We start from the raw sequence: 21478 nt of genomic DNA on the forward strand, positions 1-21478 counted from the left end.
CGATTAGATATGATGAGCTGAATGGCCTAATTCTGCTCCAATAATTTATGAACATGATGACAATAAAACCTACCTTAGAGCCTCTTGTGAACACCGCGGTTGAGATACTCCAGATCACAAGCAGGAGAAAAAACATCCAGCGCCCCACTTTCCATGAGATGTAACTGGGCAAAGGGCAAGAAATACGGAGTCAATGGGAGGAAACGAGACGGTTAATCTTTGAAGCATTTACCTGTTATTTGCTTCATAATCTTGGTGAAGTGGAGCGGGGCGAAGCGGCAGCGTCAGTGGAGACCATTTTTGTAAAAGAACGGGTGTTGGACTGGGGGGAGGTGTGGGGGGACAACATATGATCACCAATTGTTGACGTCATTGTTGGGGCATGGCTACAAGAATGAGAGACTACGCAGTTAAATGGATTCAGAGAAGACAGATAAATAAGTCATGAGATGGGGCAGTGAATACAAAACAGATGGACACAAAATGTTGGAGAAACACGGCGGGAGAGGCAGCATCTCTCTGGAGAGAAGGAATGCGTGAAGTTCCGGGTCAAATGGAGGAATTTCCGCAAAGACCGCTCCCTCCGCAACTCCCTTGTCAATTCTTCCCTTCCCTCCCGTACCACCCCCTCCCCGGGCACTTTCCGTTGCAACCGCAAGAAATGCAACACCTGTCCCTTTACCTCCCCCCTCGATTCCATTCAAGGACCCAAGCAGTCGTTCCAGGTGCGACAAAGGTTCACCTCTATCTCCTCCAACCGCATCTACTGCATCCGCTGCTCTAGATGCCAGCTGATTTACATCGGTGAGACTAAGCGAGGTTGGGCGATCGTTTCCCCGAACACCTCCGCTCAGTCCGCAAGAATCTACCTGAAACACCGGTGGCTCAGCACTTCAACTCCCCCTCCCATTCCCAATCCGACCTCTCTGTCCTGGGTCTCCTCCATTGCCAGAGTGAGCAACACCGGAAATTGGAGGAACAGCGCCTCATATTCCGCCTGGGTAGCCTGCGTCTGGCGGGCATGAACATTGAACTCTCCCAATTTTGCTAGCTCTTGCTGTCTCCTCCCCTTCCTTAACCCTCGAGCTGTCTCCTCCCATCCCCCCGCCGTCGTGCTCCTCCTCCTCCCTTTCTCCTTCCTTCTTCCCCCCCACCCCCTATCAGTCTGAAGAAGGGTTTCGGCCCGAAACGTCACCTATGGAGAGAAGGCAGGTACGGGATACTGAGTTGGATGATCAGCCATGATCATATTGAATGGCGGTGCAGGCTCGATGGGCCGAATGGCCTACTCCTGCACCTAATTTCTATGTTTCTATGTTTCTATGTTTCTATCTCCTTCGCTCCATAGATGCTGCTGCACCCGCTGAGTTTCTCCAGCATTTTTGTGTACCTTCGATTTTCCAGCATCTGCAGTTCCTTCTTGAACACAAATGGAGGAACTTGTTCTCATCATCCAAGCATGTACACAACACAATGAGATGTAAACCCAGCGTGATTTTCCTTCTGATGAGTTAACTAATAACTGGTTTGCAAGTTATATTTATTTCATTAAAGAATATTTCATAGATACATTTATATTTGGTGTCAGGCTTGAAACATGTGCAACAATTGATTATGCTTCTCACTCTCACGCATTTAATGCCAGTGAAAGGAAGGCACAACCTTCTCCCAATTAAAACATTCCCAATCAAAACACCAGCAATTAGTACACTGTAACTTCACTGGAAACAGAGCGGTTTACCTTGCAGAGTAATTGGATGTTATCGATTTTCCACAAGAATATTCATGACCTGTTGGAACAAGGAAATACAGGTCAGTTTCACTGCTTTTCACTTGCAGTTGAACGAGGGATTATGGTTATCCGAAGTAAGGAGATGATAGGCTTAACCGACAGGGTAATGCTTCGTCAGTGTGATTTGCAGCAAATGGGAGATGTTGCCATGCCAAGCAGGCGTGCTGGTAACAACTCTGGCTCCAGGTGTAGACGGCACAGTGGCGCAGCGGTAGAGCTGCTGCCTTACAGCCAGAGGCACGGGTTCGATCCTGACCACGGATGCTGTCTGTACGGAATGTGTACCTCCTCCCTGTGACCGCGTGGGTTTTCTCCAAGCGCTCCAGTTTCCCCACAGTCTGAATTCTTGCAAGTTAGTTGGTTAATTGGCTTCTGTACATTGTCCCCATGGAACTAGTGTACTGGTTATTACTGGACGTTGTGTACTCAGTGGGCCGAAGAGCCTGTTTCCACGATGTATCCACAAACTAATCAAAAGGGTTCAATTTCACTTGAGAGGAGTATTGCTTGGGATGAAACATTACATTGATGGTGAGGGGCTGGATAGAGGTTTTATAAAATTCCATGCAGAACAGGTGAGGAAGGGGGAGCCTATTACAGGTGTGCAAAACTGTGAGCAGCATAAACAGTGTATTTTTGGGAACATTTTGCATGACAGATATGTGTAAAAGTGGTGAACATATGGTTAAGTTAAGGAGCAGGATGTTTCAAGGGTATCAATAAATGTTTTTAAACCGAGAAGATAGAGGTACCTGAATTGCCACAATGGACGAAGTGCTGGTAAATGGGATTAGTATTGATAGTACTGAATGGTCAACATTAACACTGTGGACCAAATCTGATACCGTCGTCAAGGAGTTATCTGTGGCCACATTTTACTGGTAATTTCTGATCCCTTCCCATATTTGAGTGTCGGTCATATGGAGATGATGGAAAGTGAAAATGCTTGGACTGATGACACTGCAAACCTAGTTTAAAGCTGTGTAAACATAAGAGGCAGTTCTAGTCGGGAAGCTGGCCTACACGAGCGCTGGGAAGTCTATTTCTGGAGCCCAGCAACCAAGTATTGACAAATGGGCCATAATTCCACCATATTAATCTTGATAAGTTAATTAAATAACGTGCATGGATTTCAGGGTGTCGGGGGTTATGGGGAGAAGGCAGGAGAATGGGGTGAAGAGGAGAAGATAGATCAGTCATGATTGAATGGTCTATTTCTGCTTCTATCACTTAATCTTATGAACCACCCCACCGCACTTCCCCTTCTTCTCCTCATGCCCTTCACTACTTACCAGTGCCGTTGATTTTCACTGGGAAACTGCAGGGCACGTCACTGCTAGAGATGGACACGTTGACCATTTCACTGGATTTTGCTCCCCGTTTATTTGAGGCTGTGCAATAATATTGACGGTGCTGGTGTTTGAAGGATTGACAATGTAGATCCAGGGCATTGTTGTCTGAGATCTTGGAATTCGCAGATGGGGTCTTTTCATACCAGATGTAGTTAATGGGAAGGGATCCCCGGACCGACTCACATGACACTGACACGGAGTCCCCGAAACAGGAGACATTGGCTGGTGACAGAAATACAAGCACAGGAACAGACACGGGTTCTGTGGGAAAGGAGCAAACAGTCAGACACTGAGTGAACATCTGAAAATCAAACACTCGCCAATATCCAACATCTCTGTATCTTAGCCAGAGCCGACAGGTTGGAATCTGACCCATCCATCTACATAGAGTCATAGAGTCATACAGAGTAGAAACAGGCCCTTCGGTCTAACTAGCCCGCACTGGCCAACACGACCAATCTACACCAGTTCCACCTGCCCATGCTTGGCCCTTAAACCTCTAAACTTATCTTATTCATGTACCTGTTCAAATTTGTTTTAAATGTTGCGATAGTACATGCGATAACTACTTCCGTCGGCTGGTCGTTTCATATACCTACCAACATTTGTGTGAAAACGTTACTCCCCTGCTTCTTGTTAAATCATTCTTGCCCCCCCCCCCCCTCATCTTAAAACCATGACCACTGGTTCTCGATTCCCCTACTCTGGGCAAAAGACTCTGTGCATTTACTCGATCTATTCTTCGCATGATTTTGTACCTGCCAGAAGATCATCCCTCATCCTCCTGCGCTCCAAGAAATAAAGTCCTAGACTGCTCAGCCCCTCCCTGTAGGTCTGGCCCTCAACTCACCACAACATCCTTGTAAGTCTTCTCTGCACCCTATCCAACTTGACAGGATATTTCCTTTAACATGGTGATTAGAACTGACCACGAATCAGACAAATCATCAGACCCATCTTGGATTCTCTTTTACATTTTAGGAATTGCCAGCAGGAAAGGGGAGCATCGTTTATGCAGCACCGCCAGATATTCAAAGCAACAAGGAAGCTACCCATTTGTCTAATCAAAATTAAACTGTGTATGCAGGAGTGCAATTATGAAGGAAATGGACAGGGACACTCCAGTACAGATGAGGACAATGTCAGCTACTCAGATGTTGCATTTCCAAGCGACAGCCAAATTGCCTGTCAAAAAGCTCCCTCTCCTCACAATCCATTTACCAGAATTACACTTCTCTCCATCCTCCCAGCTGCCAGAACTACCATGTCTGGCAGAGAGTGGTGAATTTCTGGGTGAATTTTACACAGAGAGTGGCGTATCTCTGGAACTCTCTGCCACAGAAGGTATTTGAGGCCAGTTCTTTGGCTATATTTAAGAGGGAATTAGATGTGGCCCTTGTGGCTAAAGGGGTATGGAGAAAAGGCAGGTACAGGATACTGAGTTGAATGATCAACCATGATCATATTGAATGGCGGTGCAGGCTTAAAGGGCCAAATGGCCTACTCCTGCACCTATTTTCTATGTTTCTATGTCTATGTCTGCCACTGTACCAGTACACAGCAGCACTATCTCTCTTTGTTTTACAATTCCAGCATCTGCAGTTAATTTTCTTTTAATCTGAATCTCTGCCACAATTCTACAATACCAACATTCAAACACCTCATTAGCGCAACAGTATCACGATTAACAACTTTTTAACTTCCTTGTAAAAAATAGTTGATGGTGATACTGTTGCACTAATGAGGTGTGTGAATGGCGGTATTGTAGAATTGTGTGTAGGGAGCGAATGGGAAAGTGGAATAACATAGAACTAGTGTGACCTGTGGTCGCTAGTCGGTGTGGACTCGGTGGGCCGAAGGATCCGTTTCAATGTTGCATTTGTAAACTACAACTAAACATCCCGGTGAACCTTTTCTGTAACCTCTCCAAACCTTTCACATCTTTTGTTTTATGAAGCGGCGACCAGAACTGTGCACCAGACTCCCACCTAACAAATGTTTTATGCAGATGCCAAAGTGGAGACATAAAGTCACTCATTGGGAAACCTACCTTCAGATACTTGGAGGTGTACTTGAAATGTTGGTTCGCCAGGTGCAGTAATTCCAAATCTGTACCATCCTGTATCTCCAGAGTGAAGATCCTCCACAGTCACAGTAAATATTCCTCGTGCCGGGTTATCTGTGATTGACACGCTTCCGTTCTGTCCATATTTCCCATTTGTTTCCACTACATGTGTACACTGGCGACTTGTCCCAGGGCACCAGTATTTTGTGTGTGAGCGGTACACTGCTGCATAGTGACAATCGATTGTGATCGCTCTTCCCACAACCCCTCTTACTTCGCTCTCAGCCCAAAGTGCACCTGAAACTGGAAACATATTTCGTAAATTGAAGAGCAAAATTAGCCTTTCACAAACATACACATTATAGTATTCATCAATGTGTACAGGGGAGTCCGCACAATCATTTTCCTAACTGTGTTGAATTCGACCTAGATTGCGACGAGAGACAGATTCTGTACACCGTCCCTCACCACTTGCACAGGTCGTTCCAAAGCGCTTCCCAGCCTGTTGCAATTGGAAGGCGCTGTCTAGGGAGTCTTGGTGAGTTGCTGTAGTGCATCGTGCAGATGGTGCAAACTGCTGCTGCTCTGCATCAGCGGGGGACGTTGAGGATGGGGTGTCTATCAAGCGCGATTCTGGGTCATGACAGACGAAGCACAAGTGTTCAGCAGAAGCCTAGGCCACTGCTTCTTAAACTGGTGAATGGTTCACCCAAGGGTGAATGAGATTATTTTGGGGTGAATTAGCTAATTCATGTTTTTTTTTTTGCTCATGTGACAAAATAAATAATTTATAAAATTATACACAAGGGAGAATAAGATGAATATTACCAAAAAAACATAAGAAAATTTAGTAGAGGTTGAAGGAAATTTTGTGATAAAGACTCAAGGGTGAATGACACTGAAATAGTTTAAGATGCACTGGCCTTGGCTGCGCTTGTTCTCACTGATGTAAACCTTCCACACTCTCTTCTGGACTTCCAATCTGACCGTCTCCACACCTACCGGGAGTTTCATTCCAAAATTATCTTTGACAAAAGTAAGGGTTATATGTGATGGAGTGACGGCCAAGTAGATTCCAAATTAATTTTGTGAGAGTTCCAGTGATTCTCACAAATTAACAGAGTTAAAATCATGAACATGATCATGAAATTGCACATTAGACATGTCTAAAGAAGAGTTTCGGCCCGAAACGTGGCCTTCGCTCCATAGATGCTTCTGCACCCGCTGAGTTTCTCCAGCACTTTTGTCTACCATGAAATTGTACATCCCTATTTATAAATGATGATGGATCAATTATAATTAATTTGGTTGCATTCTCTGTCTCAAAGTAACTGTGAGATCTTAAACGGCCGCCAGAAAATCATTTTTAAGGCTGAAGGCAGAAATTTGATAGAATGCTCTCAACCCGTTGTGATAAGTGCAGGTCTTTCGCTCTTTTCGAAGCTCAACACCTCCCAGGTGAAAGCAACAAGCAATTATTTGCCAGTCCCCCAATCAAATTCTCGCTTTTACGCCATGAGCTCACGGTGGCTGCAATGATGCCGCCTTCAAATACCTAGAAACCCACGAACATCACCACAAGGTGAAAAGCAGCAGCTCCAAGAACACGAGAGGAATTGTGAAACTGTATTCCCACGGGAAAATAACACTCACCTGTATAGTTCATTTCTGTCACATAACTGCACGTTGCTGCTCCTTTGAAGACTTTCACGTTGAGTATTTCACTGGGGTTTGTCCCATGAGTATTTGCGGCCGTGCAGTAATATTGACGGTGTTGACCTCCGAGGATTTCACAACTCAGATCCAGTTGATTGTCATACAAGATCGTTGACCACCCATGCTCGTTCTTCTCAAACCATGTGTAATGGATGGGAAGGGATCCACGGACAGACTCACACGACACTGACACTGAGCCTCCGAGACGTGAGGCATTTGCTGGTGACAGATATCTGAGCACAGGAGCAGACACGTGTTCTGTGGGAATGGAGCAAACATTCAGTCACCTGTATGAACAGTTAAACACCAAACACATGCTAAATCTCAGCAGCCCTTTATCTCAGCCCGAACCGTCCGTTTGATATCTCACCGGCTCATCTACATCTCTGTGAGTGTGCGAAGCCCAGAAACTGAAGAAGGTTAGAGTTATAGAGAACCGAAAGATGCCCATCACAACAGCTCATTCATGCCGACCAACATGTCTTTCTAGGCCATTTCCATATGTCCACGTTTCTGCTTTATCACTTGCAATGATCCCAATCTACTCAACTGTCCAAAATGTATTTTAAATGCTATTATTCTAACTGCCTCAACAACTTCCTCTGGCATCAGGTTCCATATAAATATCACCCAATGTGTGGACAATGTTGTCCCTCAAAACAGAAGTTGGGATGTTATGTTTCAGTTGTACATATGTTGTTGAGGTCGAACGTGGGCGAATTGTGTTCAGCTTCGGCCACTCATCTGTACAAAACGTGCCACTACGGCCAATGGCACCCTCTTTCAATAGTTCCCATTACCTCTGTCCTCCACTTTCTCATCCCACACATCGTGGGAAAATGAACATGCTTCTCGTGATTGGTACATTTCTATAAGTTCGTCGCTCAATCATTTCCACACCAAGGAATGAAGTCTGAGTTTGTCCAATCGCTCCCTGCGTCAATCCCATCCTGTCCAGGCAGCGTCGCCCTAAAACCTTTCTGCACGCTGTCCACGTCAACGGCGCTTTTCTTGGAGCTGAGGGACTAAAGCTGAACACAATTCCCAAAGTGTGGACTCAACATCTGCACGTCTGATGCAGATTATTTCAAATTATTTTCTGAATGTCCTCACTGATGAAGACCAGCGTGCCAAAAACCCTATTCAATGCCTTGGAATTGAAAGGCGAAAATTAATTACGATCCCTTTAAGATAGACACAAAATGCTGGAGTATCTCAGCGGAGCAGGCAGCATCTCTCGAGAGAAGTAATGGGTGACGTTTCGAGCCGCGACCCTTCTTCAGCCTGAGGGTCATGAGAAAGGGAGACAGAAGAGAAAAGAAAGGATAAGGTGTGAAAACAACTGATCAAAAGAAAATGTAGAATCGATAATTGTCAGCTGAAGGGAAGGTGACAACAAGGCATACAATTAGTAAAATATAATCAAGATGTCATTGAAGCTAATGGGGGGGGGGGGGGGGTGGGTAAAAGAAAGGGTGACGAAGTTAGAGAAGTCAATATTCAAACCAATGGGTTGTAAGCTGCCCAAGCGAAATATGACGCGCTGTTCCTCCAATTTGCGTTCGGCCTCACTCTGACAGTGGAGGAGGTCCAGGACAGAAAGATCAGTTTGGGAATGGGAGGGGGAATTAAAGTGTTTAGCAATCGGGAAGTAGCGTAGGCCAAGGCAGACTGAGCGGAGTTGTTCAGCGAAACGATCGCCGAGTCTGCGCTTGGTCTCCCATCTACTGTATCCGCTTGTTCACACCTGGAGCAGCGGATATAGTAGATGAGGTTAGTGGAGATGCATGTGAACCTCTGCCTCACCCGAAAAGACTGTTGGAGTCCTTGGACGGAGTAGAGGGGGGAGGTGTATGGACAGGTGTTGCATCCGCTGCAGTTGCTGGGGAAGGGGTGGTTTGGGTGGGAAAGGACGAGTTGACCAGGGAGTTGCGGAGGGAACTGTCACTTCGGAGAGCAGAAAGCGGTGGAGATGTAAATATGTGGCTAGTTGTGGGATCCCGTTGTAGGTGGCGAAAATGTCGGATGATTATATGCGACCGAGGATTATATGCTGTGTGCGACGGCTGATGGGGTGAAAGATTAGTTTATTCTGCTTACCACCTGGGAAATGTCGGGGTGGAGAGGCTGGGTGGCTGCCGGGCGGTGGGTGGACAGTGGCTGCTGGGGGTGGGGGCGCATTGACGGGGCAGAGGGGGAGAGAGGGCGCGGGGTAGGGAGGGAGTGACTGATCCCTGAGGTGGGGTCGGGGAGCAGGATGACCTGCCCCGGGCGGAATAAATACTGTCTGTTGAGCTCTGGGGACTGATTCCCTGTTTATTATTCTCCGGGTATTCAGACCGCGAGCAACACTTGATTCTCACTGATCTGTCAGATTATTAGTTTGAGTCGGAATGCAAACCTCTGACAGGGTGACATTTCATACAGTTCAGAGGTAGGGGAATGTTCTGAGCATCCCACTTGAAGTGGTGGCGGCTCAGTGGGACAGAGCCCGCACTGGGTGCGAGCAACATGAGTGTGGTTTCCCGACCCCCCGCCCGCTCCCCGCAGGTCTCTGCACTGCTGCGGAGCCTCTGGATATCGGTGCTGCCCTGACCCTTCCCGGAGAAAACATGGATCAGGCATTTCAGTGGTGACGTCCAGTCAATCGCTGCGAAACGTACCGTCAGATACTTGGAGTTGTACGATAAACGTTGGAAGGGCGGCAGATGTTGTAATTCCACATCTGTACCATCCTGTATCTCCAGAGTGAAGATCCTCCACAGTCACAGTAAATGTTCCTCGTGCCGGGTTATCTGTGATTGACACTCTTCCACTCCGTCCGTGTAGCCCATTTGTTTTCACTAATACTGTACATTGGCGACTCCTCCCACGGCACCAGTATTTTGTGTGTGAGCGGTTCTCTGCTGCATAGTGACAATCGATTGTGATCGCTCTTCCCACAACTCCTCTTATATCCCCCTGTCCCCACACTTCACCTGAAACTGAGGGGAGAAACTTTCAGATGGAGAGCAAATTAACTGTTTAATGGAAATAGATACATTTTGAAGATTACATGAAAGAAAACTTAAATCGTTCCATGATGTGTCATATTGCTTCACGGCCAATGTCTCCGGTCTGAAGTGCAGGCAGTGCTGTTATTGTACCAGTTGTGTCAGTTGTGTCCCCGGGTCAGTACAATTAGGGTTCACTTCCCACTCCAGATCCCTGAGCAGAAACTGGGCTGGGATCGCAGTGCGGTACTGAGGGAGCGCGGCAGTGTTGCAGGAGCTGCCTTTCAATAATCCCAGGCGGTGCCCGGCCTCTCATCCTACAGAAAGACCCCACTTTGCTATTTGATTGGCGCTGCCGCCGGCTGCGCTGCCAACATTCATCTCTCAACCGACACTGGGCCGGACCCGTGTTTAGACCTTCACCGCCTTTACAACGCCCTGACTGAGGACAGAGGACAGACGGGTTACAATCCCTGAGGAGGCGCTGTCCTGAACGGCTGCCTGTCCTGCAGCTGTCCGGTTTTTTCACTTCTTTTTTATTATTTTTAGTATGTTAAAGTGTGTAGTCGGGGGGTCTAATATTTTTATGTGTGGGGGGTGGTGGGGGGCGGGGGGGAGGGGGAAACTGCTTTTTCAATTCCCTACCTGGTCGGAGAGGCTGCCTTCCTCCGAGCAGCACCTTCGACCTGTCCTCGCGGCCTACCAGCGGGTCCTGGAGCGACGTTTCCCTGAGGGGACCTGGCCAGAACCTCGGCTTTGGCGGCGGCACAACGCCGGAGCGCTGTCGCGGAGCGGGCGATGCCTTTCCTGGGTCGCCGCGCTGGAACTCCAGTATGCTGGGACCGCCGATGAAAACATTGTGGAGCCGCGGTTCTGTGGAGCGGCCAGCTGCGGTGCTGAACTTTACATCCCGGAGCCTGGGATCTCTCGCCGAGATCGCCAGTGTGTGGAGCTCCGTTCAACGCGGTCTGTTGGCTTGGAAGCCGCGGTCTCCCGGTAGGAACGCGGCCATTCCTGGCACCCCAAGCCGCTGAGGGTTCTCCCGACGCACCATCACCCGGCGAGAACATCGGGCGCCGTGGGGGCGACTGTGGAGGCCTCAATAGGCCCGACTCTGGGTGGACAAGAGGATGGGGTCTGGACTTTGTGCCCTGTTTTTGTGTTTGGTGTTGAACTTCTTGATTGCTATGTTGTATTTTTATTAGTGTGCTGCAAGGACATCTGAACTTCCCCTGAATAAAGGGATTTATAAAGTAAATCTAATCTAATCTAATCTACTCTACTCTAATCTAATCTAATAAAGCGGGTCCCTTCCCGGAGAGCGTTACGAACGTGAAAACGCACGCCGCCAGATTCTTCCCAGCTGTTATCAGGCATCTGAAACATCCTGCCACATCCAGAGAGCAATGCCGATCTTCCGTCTACCTCTTTGATGACCCTCGGTCTACCCTTGATCGGAATTTGCTGGCTTTAACTTTCCTTTTCATGTATCTATGCACTGTATGAGGATCGATTGTAATCATGTATTGTCTTTCTGCTGGCTGGTTAGCACGCAAGAAAAAAGCTTTTCACTGTATCTCGGTCCATGTGACAATAAACTAAACTGAATTGGGAGCCAAATGTCCTGCTGCTCATCGGGGACAGTTTATATTCTCAATGTAACTGCCGTTCAATGTAAACTATCATCGTGATGCAGTTAGACCACGGGTAGTGGATAAACTACGAACATAGTCTCGATATTCAAATGTGATTTCAGATCCATCACCACAATGCACTGAATTTCATTTCCCCCATTACATGTCTGCACACACTTAACCATCTCTGCTGTGGAAAGGGTGCACGGGACCCCAACTAACATTGAACATTGGAATAGCAACATCTGGCTTTCACTCACCGGGCAGCGAGGCGATGAGAAGTATGGGAATCCACATTGTTTTATCCATAGTGACAAGGCCAGCACTTTTCTGCCTGTCGTTCAGCTCTGAGCTCTCAGATACAACCGCATCTCTCAAATAGCAATGAGGAAGAAGGGAACAGGAAGTCACATCGTGAACCATAGCGAGCCAGCAGCAGCTCGACACGTTGGGTCAGATGATCACATAGTCATACGTCACGGAAACAGGCCCTTCTCTCCAACGCCTGAGACCAATGTGCTCATCTAAGTTAGTCAAATTTGCCCACGTTCGACCCATATCTCCCCAAAACTTCCCTATCCATGGACCTGTCCAAGTGTCTGTTACATGTTGTTATTGCAGCTGCTTCAGCCACTTCGTCAAGTATGATGTATCCGTAAGGATGGAGCGGCGGTTATCTCTGTACTCAGAGTCTGTTAACACTGAACAGTGGTGGAAATATTGATAGGCAAAAAATGCAGGAGCAACTCTGCGGGCCAGGCAGCACCTGTGGAGAAAATTGATAGGTGACGTTTCGGGTCGGGACCCTTCATGTAAACAATAATACGTTGGTTAAAATATGACATTGAGAAATTAGAAACGTCTAACTGGATTATTCCCTCTTGTTGAATTTGTAAGTGGACCGGCAGATCAAAAATATAATCATTGGAACTTTTGTTGTGACATATTACTGTTGACAAGGGGCAAAACAGGAAGTTGGCGTCAGGAAGTAGGGGGTTTTCACCTGAAATCAGCTGAGGTTAATTGGAGTTTGACCCTCTCCTCTCTCCTTCAACTCTTCAATTCAACTTTGAAACACTATTGTCATGAGATCCATGTTTTGAAAATGAAAAATTCTAGTGGACTGTGACGAGGTTTGTCTACAATTACCTCAGGCTGGAGATCAGCTGGGAAAGCGGGATGTGGAATGTAAATGACATGTGTAATGTAACTCAAACAAGGGCGAAGTGATACACTTAGTGAAGTTAAAGCAAGGTAAAATATGCACAGTGAATTGAATTGTTAACTTGTCTTCTTCGCAATACAGAGCTAATAAATAATCAGAGTTGTGTTCATGTACATTCTATTGGCTCATTGTGTACATCTACTTGCAAATATTTCGTTCTGTAGGCAACTATTTGCATTATAATATAACCTAATATCTGCTGCGGGCTATCGTTCTGGGTGTGTTACTTACAGGGGAACAGTGCAGTTTATTCGGGTTGTGTACATCAATGGCAATGTTGTGCATCACGTGGTATGGGTGTAACACACTGATGTGTCCGCCACTGATGTTAGCTGAGCGTTGGCGACCCTCAGTAAATGATCTTTTGTTAGGAGCTATTTCCTGTTTACTTGCTCAACTAAAACACTGCAGCATAACGATGCAGCATAACAATTACATTCCGTCTTCATTCACCTTTCAGATTCAGATTCAGATTCAATTTTAATTGTCATTGTCAGTGTACAGTACAGAGACAACGAAATGAATTTAGCATCTCCCTGGAAGAGCGACATAGCAAATGATTTAAATAAATAATAATAAGTGATAATAAGTGTCCGGGGGGTGGGGGGTGATTGGCAGTCACCAAGGTACGTTGTTGAGTAGAGTGACAGCCGCCGGGAAGAAGCTGTTCCTGGACCTGCTGGTTTGGCAACGGAGAGACCTGTAGCGCCTCCCGGATGGTAGGAGGGTAAACAGTCCATGGTTGGGGTGAGAACAGTCCTTGGCGATGCTGAGCGCCCTCCGCAGACAACGCTTGCTTTGGACAGACTCAATGGAGGGGAGCGAGGAACCGGTGATGCGTTGGGCAATTTTCACCACCCTCTGCAATGTCTTCCGGTCGGAGACAGAGCAGTTGCCATACCATACTGTGATGCAGTTGGTAAGGATGCTCTCGATGGTGCAGCGGTAGAAGTTCACCAGGATCTGAGGAGACAGATGGACCTTCTTCAGTCTCCTCAGGAAGAAGAGACGCTGGTGAGCCTTCTTGATCAGAGTTGAGGTATTGTGGGTCCAAGAGAGGTCATCGGAGATGTTGACTCCCAGGTACCTGAAGCTAGAAACACGATCCACCTCCGTCCACACGTCCCACCACCTTTGACCCATGACTTCTGCAAACACTTCTCAACAAAGTGTTTGGAAGGGTAAGGTGTGAAAACAAGTGATCAAAGGTGACAATGCTAAAGGAAAATGTAGAATGGACCATTGCCAGTCGAAGGGAAAATGCCAACGAGGCACACAATCAGTGAAATATCATCAGGAAAACAGTGCAACTAATTGGAGAACTAGGACGGGGTGGGATGGAGACAGGAGTAAAGCAAGGTTTACTTCAAGTTGGAGAAGTCAATATTCAAACGGCTGGGTTGTAAGCTGCCCAAGCGAAATAGGAGGCGCTGTTCCTCCAATTTGCGTTGGCCTCTCATTGTCATTATAGGAGGTTCAGGACAGAAAGATCAGTTTGGGAATGAGAGGGGGAGTCAAACTGTTTAGCAATCGGGAAGTAGCGTAGGCCCAGGCAGATTGAGCGGAGTTGTTCAGCGAAACGATCGCCGAGTCTGCGCAAGGTCTCCCCGATACATAGTAGTTCACACATGGAACAGCGGTATAGTAGATGAGGTTGGAGGAGATGCAAGTGCACTTCTGACACGCGAAAAGACTGTTGGGATACTTGTGCGGAGTAGAGGGGGATGGTGTAGTGACAGATGTTGCATCTCCTGCAATTACAGTGGAAGGTTCCTGGGGAAGGGGTGGTTTGTTTGGGAAAGGCCAGGGAGTTGACCAGGGAGTTACGGAGGGAACTGTCTTTTCGGAAAGCAGAAAGCAGTGGAGATTGAAAGACGTGGCTAGTGGTGGGATCCCGTTAGAGGTGGCGAACATGTCGGAGGATTATGTGCTGTGTGCGACGGCTGATGGGGCGAAAGATGAGTTTATTCTCCTTACCACCAGGGAAGTGTCCAAGTGGAGAGGCTGGCTGGCTGCCTGACGGAGGGTGGACAGCGACTGCTTGGGGTGGGGGCGCTTGACGGGGCAGAGGGAGAGAGAGAGAGAGAGAGAGAGCGAGTAGTGTGGGGGAGGGAGTGACTGATCCCTGAAGTGGGGGTTGGAAGCGGGCTGCCCTGGCCCGGGTGGACTGACCGCAGTCTGTTGAGCTCTGGGGACTGATTCCCTGTTAATGTATCTGGGTATTCAGAGCGTGAGCAACACTTTTTTCTCATGTATAATTAGTTTGACTGCGAATGCAAACCTCTGAGAGGGTGACCTTTCATGCTGCTCAGAAGGCCTGTGATAACGATGACCATCCTTCTAGTATTCAAAACAATCTCCCATGCATTAGTCTTTCATCACACCGTCGCATCCCATCTGTTTCTGAAATGCATTTCCAGTGTGTTGGCTATTCCAAAGGTCTCTCGTGTAAATTATCATCTTCCTCCCATCAACAGTTTAAGATCATCCAAATATTAGATTAGATTAGATTAGATTCGTTTTATTGTCATTCAGACCTTTCGGTCTGAACGAAATTTTGTTTCCCTGCAGTCATACATATAATTTTTTTAAATGGCAAAAACACACAATCAACACAAATTTAACATCCACCACAGTGAGTTCACCAAACACCTCCTCACTGTGGTGGAAGGCAAAATCTTAAAGTCTCTGTCTCAAATATCACAACGCACACTAAACTGCACTCGGTAAACTAATTTACAGAGTGATACAGCATGGTCTTTCGGATCACCCAGTCCACGGCGACCACTTTCGCATCCACTCCCTACACACGAGGGTGAATTAACAGAGGGCCAATTAACCTACAAACCCACACGTCTTTGGGATGTGGGGGGAAATCCGCACACCCGGAAGAAACGATCATGGTCACAGGGAGAACGTGCTAACTCCACACAGACAACACTCGAGGTCAGGATCGAACCCAGGACTCGGATGCTGTGAGGCAGCGGCACCACTTGCTGTGCCAATGTGTGATTGTCTGACATATCCTTCAATTTACCTTGCAGGCAAGCACAAGGATTGAACCCTGTTTAGCAGTATGGGAGCTGCATGCTTGCAAACTAGCAAGCAAACCGCAGAGTTAAGTCTATGGCACTTCCTCCCCGATGGGTTTGCAGGCCGACTGTGAACATCCTTCCTTGTGTGTTGGTGGGAAGGGCTCCCCAGTCAGATCCTTTTTGCGTTGCATTGTGTTGCACAACCACAGAGCTACACAAGGCAGCTGTGCTCTGGACAAAACTGTTATCCATCTACTTCTGGATTGTGTAATTGGCAAGAAAACTTTATTGACACAGCATTGAAACGGGCTCTTCGGCCCATCGAGACCGTGACAACCAGTGTTCACCCCATATACAATTTACTGTGCAAACGAACCTACAAACCTGTATGTCTTTGGATTGTGGGAGGAAACCGGAGCACCCAGAGAAAACCCATGCGGATTCAAGGAGAACGTACAAACTCCATACAGACAGCAGCAGAGGTCACCAGCGAACCTGGGTCTCATGCGCTGTAAGACAGCAACTCTACCGCTGTGCCACTGTGTTCTACCTGAAACCCACTGACCTGCCAGGGCAAGGTGCTCTCGAAATGCAACACCTGTCCCTTTACCTCCCCCCTCGACTCCATTCAAGGACCCAAGCAGTCGTTCCAGGTGCGACAGAGGTTCACCTGTATGTCCTCCAACCTCATCCACTGCATCCGCTGCTCTAGATGTCAGCTGATCTACATCGGTGAGACCAAGCGGAGGTTGGGCGACCGTTTCGACGAAAACCTCCGCGCGGTCCGCAAGAACCTACCTGAACTCCCGGTGGCTCAGCACTTCAATTCCCCCTCCCATTCCCAATCCGACCTCTCTGTCCTGGGTCTCCTCCATTGCCAGAGTGAGCAACACCGGAAATTGGAGGAACAGCACCTCATATTCCGCGTGGGGAGCCTGCATCCGACGGGCATGAACATTGAATTCTCCCAATTTTGTTAGCCCTTGCTGTCTCCTCCCCTTCCTCAGCCCTCGGGCTCCTCCTCCTCCTTTGTTTCCTTCCTTCTCCCTGCCACCCCCTATCAGTCTGAAGAAGGGTTTCGGCCCGAAACGTTACCTATTTCCTTCGCTGCATAGATGCTGCTGCACCCGCTGAGTTTCTCCAGAATTTTTGTGTACATTCTTATACTCTACATGTTCTTACTGAATATTTGAGAACCAGAGGACATAGTTTGAGAACCAGAGACGTTGGTTTAGGGTGAGGGGGAAAGATTTAATAGGTACCGAATGGAAGCTGGACTGGATAGGTTTAGAGTGAAATAGGCCAAATGTCTTCAGACAGAGGGTGGTGAGTTTGTGGAATTTACTTCAACAGACAACTGCGGAAGCCAATTCGAAGGATATTTTTTAGGCAGAGATTGACAGATTCCTGATTAGTGTGGGAGTCGGGGGTTATGGAGTGAGGGCAGGTGAATGGAGTTGATAGGGGAAGATAGATCAACCACGATTGAATGCCGAGTAGAGTTGATGTGCCGAAAGGCCTAATTCTGCACTTAGAACTTATGAATCTATGAACATTGTTTGTTTGTGGGTTTCTGCTGCAGTCATATCTTGAGAAAAGTAACACCAGTCTGAAGTAGGGTCCTGGCCTGAAATGTCACTTGCACATCTCCTTTCAGAGATGCTGCTTGACCCACTTAAGTGTTTTTTTTGTTTTGCTCAACTGCTCATATTAACAGGAAGCACGTTGACCACAGCAAGATGTAGCTCACACATTTGACTCAGAACACAATATTTATTTCCATTGCTCATTGGCCTTTGATGTTCTTGGTTCTTGGTTTCTTGGTCCTCCAAAATATTCCAACTGGAATTTAAACTTCAGGTGGTGAAGGGAGGGATTAAGCCAGAAAGGGTTATTGGGAAGAAAGTGCTACTTTAAATTTAGTTGCATCTGGTCGGGTAACTATAGTTTGGTGGAGATTATTACATGCTTTAATTGTGCGTGGGAAGAACAAATTGCTGTATACATCTTTATTTGTAGCTGGGATCACAAATTGGATCGAATGCCCTCGTCTGCTCCTAATTGGTTTGGGTTTGGTGTAGGTCCTAATCTATGTCTAGCTGACCATTTAACATTTTGTAAAAACAGGTCAAACGGTGAGCTTCACGTCTGTCTTGGAGAGGGTTCCACCCCAGAGAATTCAGAAGTTTTGTGACACTCGCTTCTTTCTCATAGGTGTTAGTAACAAATCGAGCTGCCTGTCTTTGGACACGTTCGATGGAAGAAATGTTTTTATTTGTGTATGGGTCCCATGCTGCAACTGCGTTGTCCAAATGAGGTCTAACGAGGGTGAAATACAGCTTCTCCTTGACAGAAGTTGAACAATGATAAAAGTTGCGCCTCAGGAAGTTTAGGACACCTGTTGCTTTCACTGTTGCATGATGAGTCTGACCATTCCAACGCAGATCATTCTGCAATTTGATGCCAAGATATTTGGTTTGTGTGGATTTATCAAGGGTGGCACCAAGTATATTGTAAGATGTTTCGCCTGGATTCCTCTTTCTGGTGACACACAGTTTCACATTTGGAAGGGTTGAACTGCATGCCCCATTGTTGTGACCACGCAACCATAATATCGAGATCCTTTTGGAGAGCACCTTCATCATCCGCTGACTTAATTGGACGGTACAGCAAACAATCATCAGCGAATAGTCTGGTCGTACTTGCGACTTTTTCATGGATGTCATTTATGTAAAGCAAAAATAGGTGTGGGCCAAGTACTGTGCCCTGAGGTGTACCACTCAACAATGGATGCCAATTGGAGCCCTTTCCGTTCACACACACACGCTGAAGACGTTTTGTCAGGAAACTGGAAATCCATCGTTTCGTGTTGGAACGAATACCATAGAAGTCAAGCTTCCGAAGCAGTCTCTGGTGTGGGATTACATCAAATGCTTTAGAAAAGTCTAGAACAACTAAATCCACGATGACGTTATTATCAAGGTGCTTGGCCAGGTCATTTGTCGTCAGGGTAAGCTGAGACTCGCATGATCTATGCCTCCTAAATGCATGTTGGTTGTCGGCAAGAATATTATGTTTGCTCACGTGTCGCATCAGGTTACTATCAATAATGTGCTCCAGCAATTTGCAGCAAGTACTTGTTAGTGAAACAGGACGACAATTCGCTGGGTTGGTGGTTGAACCCTTCTTAAAGAGAGGAGTGATGTTAGCCTTCCTCCAATCCAGCGGAACATCGCCCGAGTCAAGCGATTGTTGAAAAATGAACTGCAAAACTGGAGCCAGTTCTTCGGCTGCGATCTTGAGGGCTTGATTCTGTATCTGATCTGGTCCGACGTGTTTGTACATTGACTGGAAATGTGTTCAAAACATATAAATGTGTATTGTAGGGTGAACAAATGAATGAACAAATATGTCAGGCTGCAGTAGGTCCCTCATAACTACACTATGCATTAAACTCATAGCTTATCCTTCATCATGTCAATATCCAGTACTAGTTCTATTTCCATAGATCCCGTAATATCTAAGAAACATTTATTCCCAGGCTAGATTGTATTTGAGTCATAGAGTCATACAACACACAAACAGGCCCTTCGGCCCAACTTACCCCTCCTCACTGTGTCTGGACAATTGAGCCAAGGAAAACCTCATCCCTTCACCTGCACTCTCCTGCTCTGTAAGAACTTTGTATATTTCGAAGAGAGTACCTCTAGAGTTGAGACGAGGTCCTGTAGCAATGCTGCTAAGACCGGAATTTCCAATCGATCTTTCTTCTGCTACAGAAATTGCCTTTTTTTGTGGGGGATTTCTGTGGTCATGACAGTTGAATTTTCTTGGTTTCGGATCTCACCCAGAAATGTACAGTTCAGGCAGTGATGTACTCTACCAGTTGGCACTGAGGTGCTCGTAGGTCGTGTGCTCATGTACTGGGGAGGGACGTTGTAGACGGGAAGATTTCACGTGGACTCTGGGCTTGTTTTCAGAATTTTTTTTAAATTACGAATTGGCCAACTTTGGTTACAGATGTCCTGGGGAAGATGCCCTCAGATACAAAGCATTCAGTGCCTTTTACACAACCACATCTACATTACCTTCCTCCCCTAACTTTACCTTGCATTCTCAGTGAGTAGAAACGATAAAGGAATTCATGTATATTACTCTGTTGTGCTGCTGCAAGTACAAACTACATGACAATAAAACACACTTGACTCATTTTTGCCTTCTAATAGGCTATAACATCTGTGAATATTTCTGCAGTTCCACGCTACATTACTCCATCTCCCCTTGGCTGTGCAGTACCTAGGGATGGGCTCACTTAGGATCATTTTATTTGCAACTGGTCACTGAGGCAGGTAAAATCCAGTCTAGACCAAGTTTCAGTGAGACCCCTTACCGAGGCTTGAGGATCATTTTACATCTTGGGCTTATTTGCCTTAGCCCACTATCCACTTGAACACATGTCCTTGCTTGATCCATTGCCCCTTTACGGACTTGTACCCACAATATTTTGGACCAGAGACAATGAGTTGTGGTGTGCTTAGACAGACCCTTGCAAGTAATTATGATGGGAATGTTTAATTATTATCTTAATTTACGCAGACCCCACTCTTCTTCGTCTGAATGTTCAATTAACCTACCCTTTGTCTATTATAACGATGTTTCTCTTACCTCTGGCTCTTGTGGATCTCGGCAGGAAACCAGATAATCCTCAATCGAGGGACCGGGTTTCATGGGAACTCGTTCGGGAGTTCAGACTTAATGGATCCGATAGTGCACTTTTCACTCCCCTCGAGGTCCGGAGCAGACAGCAGCCGCTTACTCAGTCATCGGAGATGGTCCCAGTGAGATCCTGCCGACTACGGCAATGTTACATTTCTATCCGCGCTATCAAACAACAAACCCCATTGGTCACTTTAAGAATGTAACAAGTCCTCTTTATTACGCATGCGGGAGTGGGAGAGCGTCCACTAGTCTGGTTACATTATCGTTGCCCCTCGCGGTCCCACTCAATTATTCTTTGCACAGGCAGCATATTTATACATGAATAGTCACAGGTCTAGTTAATCACACAATCAGCACATTCGTGCACCGGTTCTGATTGTTTAGAACAGATGTGTTTTTCTCTGCAGTACAACTCCGTATCGGGACTCTTCCCTTTTTAGTCACAATACCTTTTGCAGTTCTGCAAAACCATTCATTAGTTAGCAATTCTTAGTAAGTAAAGCAGGCTCACCACGCGCAACAAGCAATCTGTAATGTACACATTAACTCTTAAACCCCCATCCATAGTTTAAGAACCAGAGGATATAGGTTTAAGGTGAGGGGGGCAGATTTAATAGGAACCTGAGGGAACCTGGACAGGATAGGTTAACAGCCGTATTTCTTTCCTCAGAGGGTGGTGAATCTGTGGAATTTATTTTAACAGACGGTTGTGGGAGCCAATCCAATGGATATTTCTGACATAGATTGACAATTCCTGATCAATGGGGGTGTCAGGGGTTAGAAAGAGAAGGAAGGAGAATGGGGAAGGGAGGGAAAGATAGATCAGCCATGATTGAATCATGGAGTAGACTTGAAATGCCGAAAGGTCTAATTCTGCACTAAAAACTTTCTAACCTATGCACATTGTATGGTTGTGGGTTTCTGTGGCAGTCATATTCTGAGAAAAG

At 46.7% G+C, this 21478-nt stretch overlaps 1 protein-coding gene across 1 annotated transcript in view; it reads right to left on the reverse strand.

Moving 5' to 3' along the window:
- Positions 1 to 21478, reverse strand: part of LOC116986997 — a 114330-nt gene that overhangs the window by 783 nt on the left and 92069 nt on the right. Inside the window, exons 16-21 of the mRNA XM_033042880.1 lie at positions 9589 to 9909; positions 6863 to 7183; positions 5195 to 5512; positions 3085 to 3405; positions 1742 to 1790; positions 74 to 164 (exon numbers count right to left, since the gene is read on the reverse strand). Of these exons, the coding sequence (XP_032898771.1) occupies positions 74 to 164; positions 1742 to 1790; positions 3085 to 3405; positions 5195 to 5512; positions 6863 to 7183; positions 9589 to 9909 (1421 nt within the window). The remainder of the gene's footprint in view (positions 1 to 73; positions 165 to 1741; positions 1791 to 3084; positions 3406 to 5194; positions 5513 to 6862; positions 7184 to 9588; positions 9910 to 21478) is intronic.

The sequence above is a fragment of the Amblyraja radiata genome, chromosome 24 (assembly GCF_010909765.2).
Source record: "Amblyraja radiata isolate CabotCenter1 chromosome 24, sAmbRad1.1.pri, whole genome shotgun sequence".
NCBI classification, from domain to species: domain Eukaryota; kingdom Metazoa; phylum Chordata; class Chondrichthyes; order Rajiformes; family Rajidae; genus Amblyraja; species Amblyraja radiata.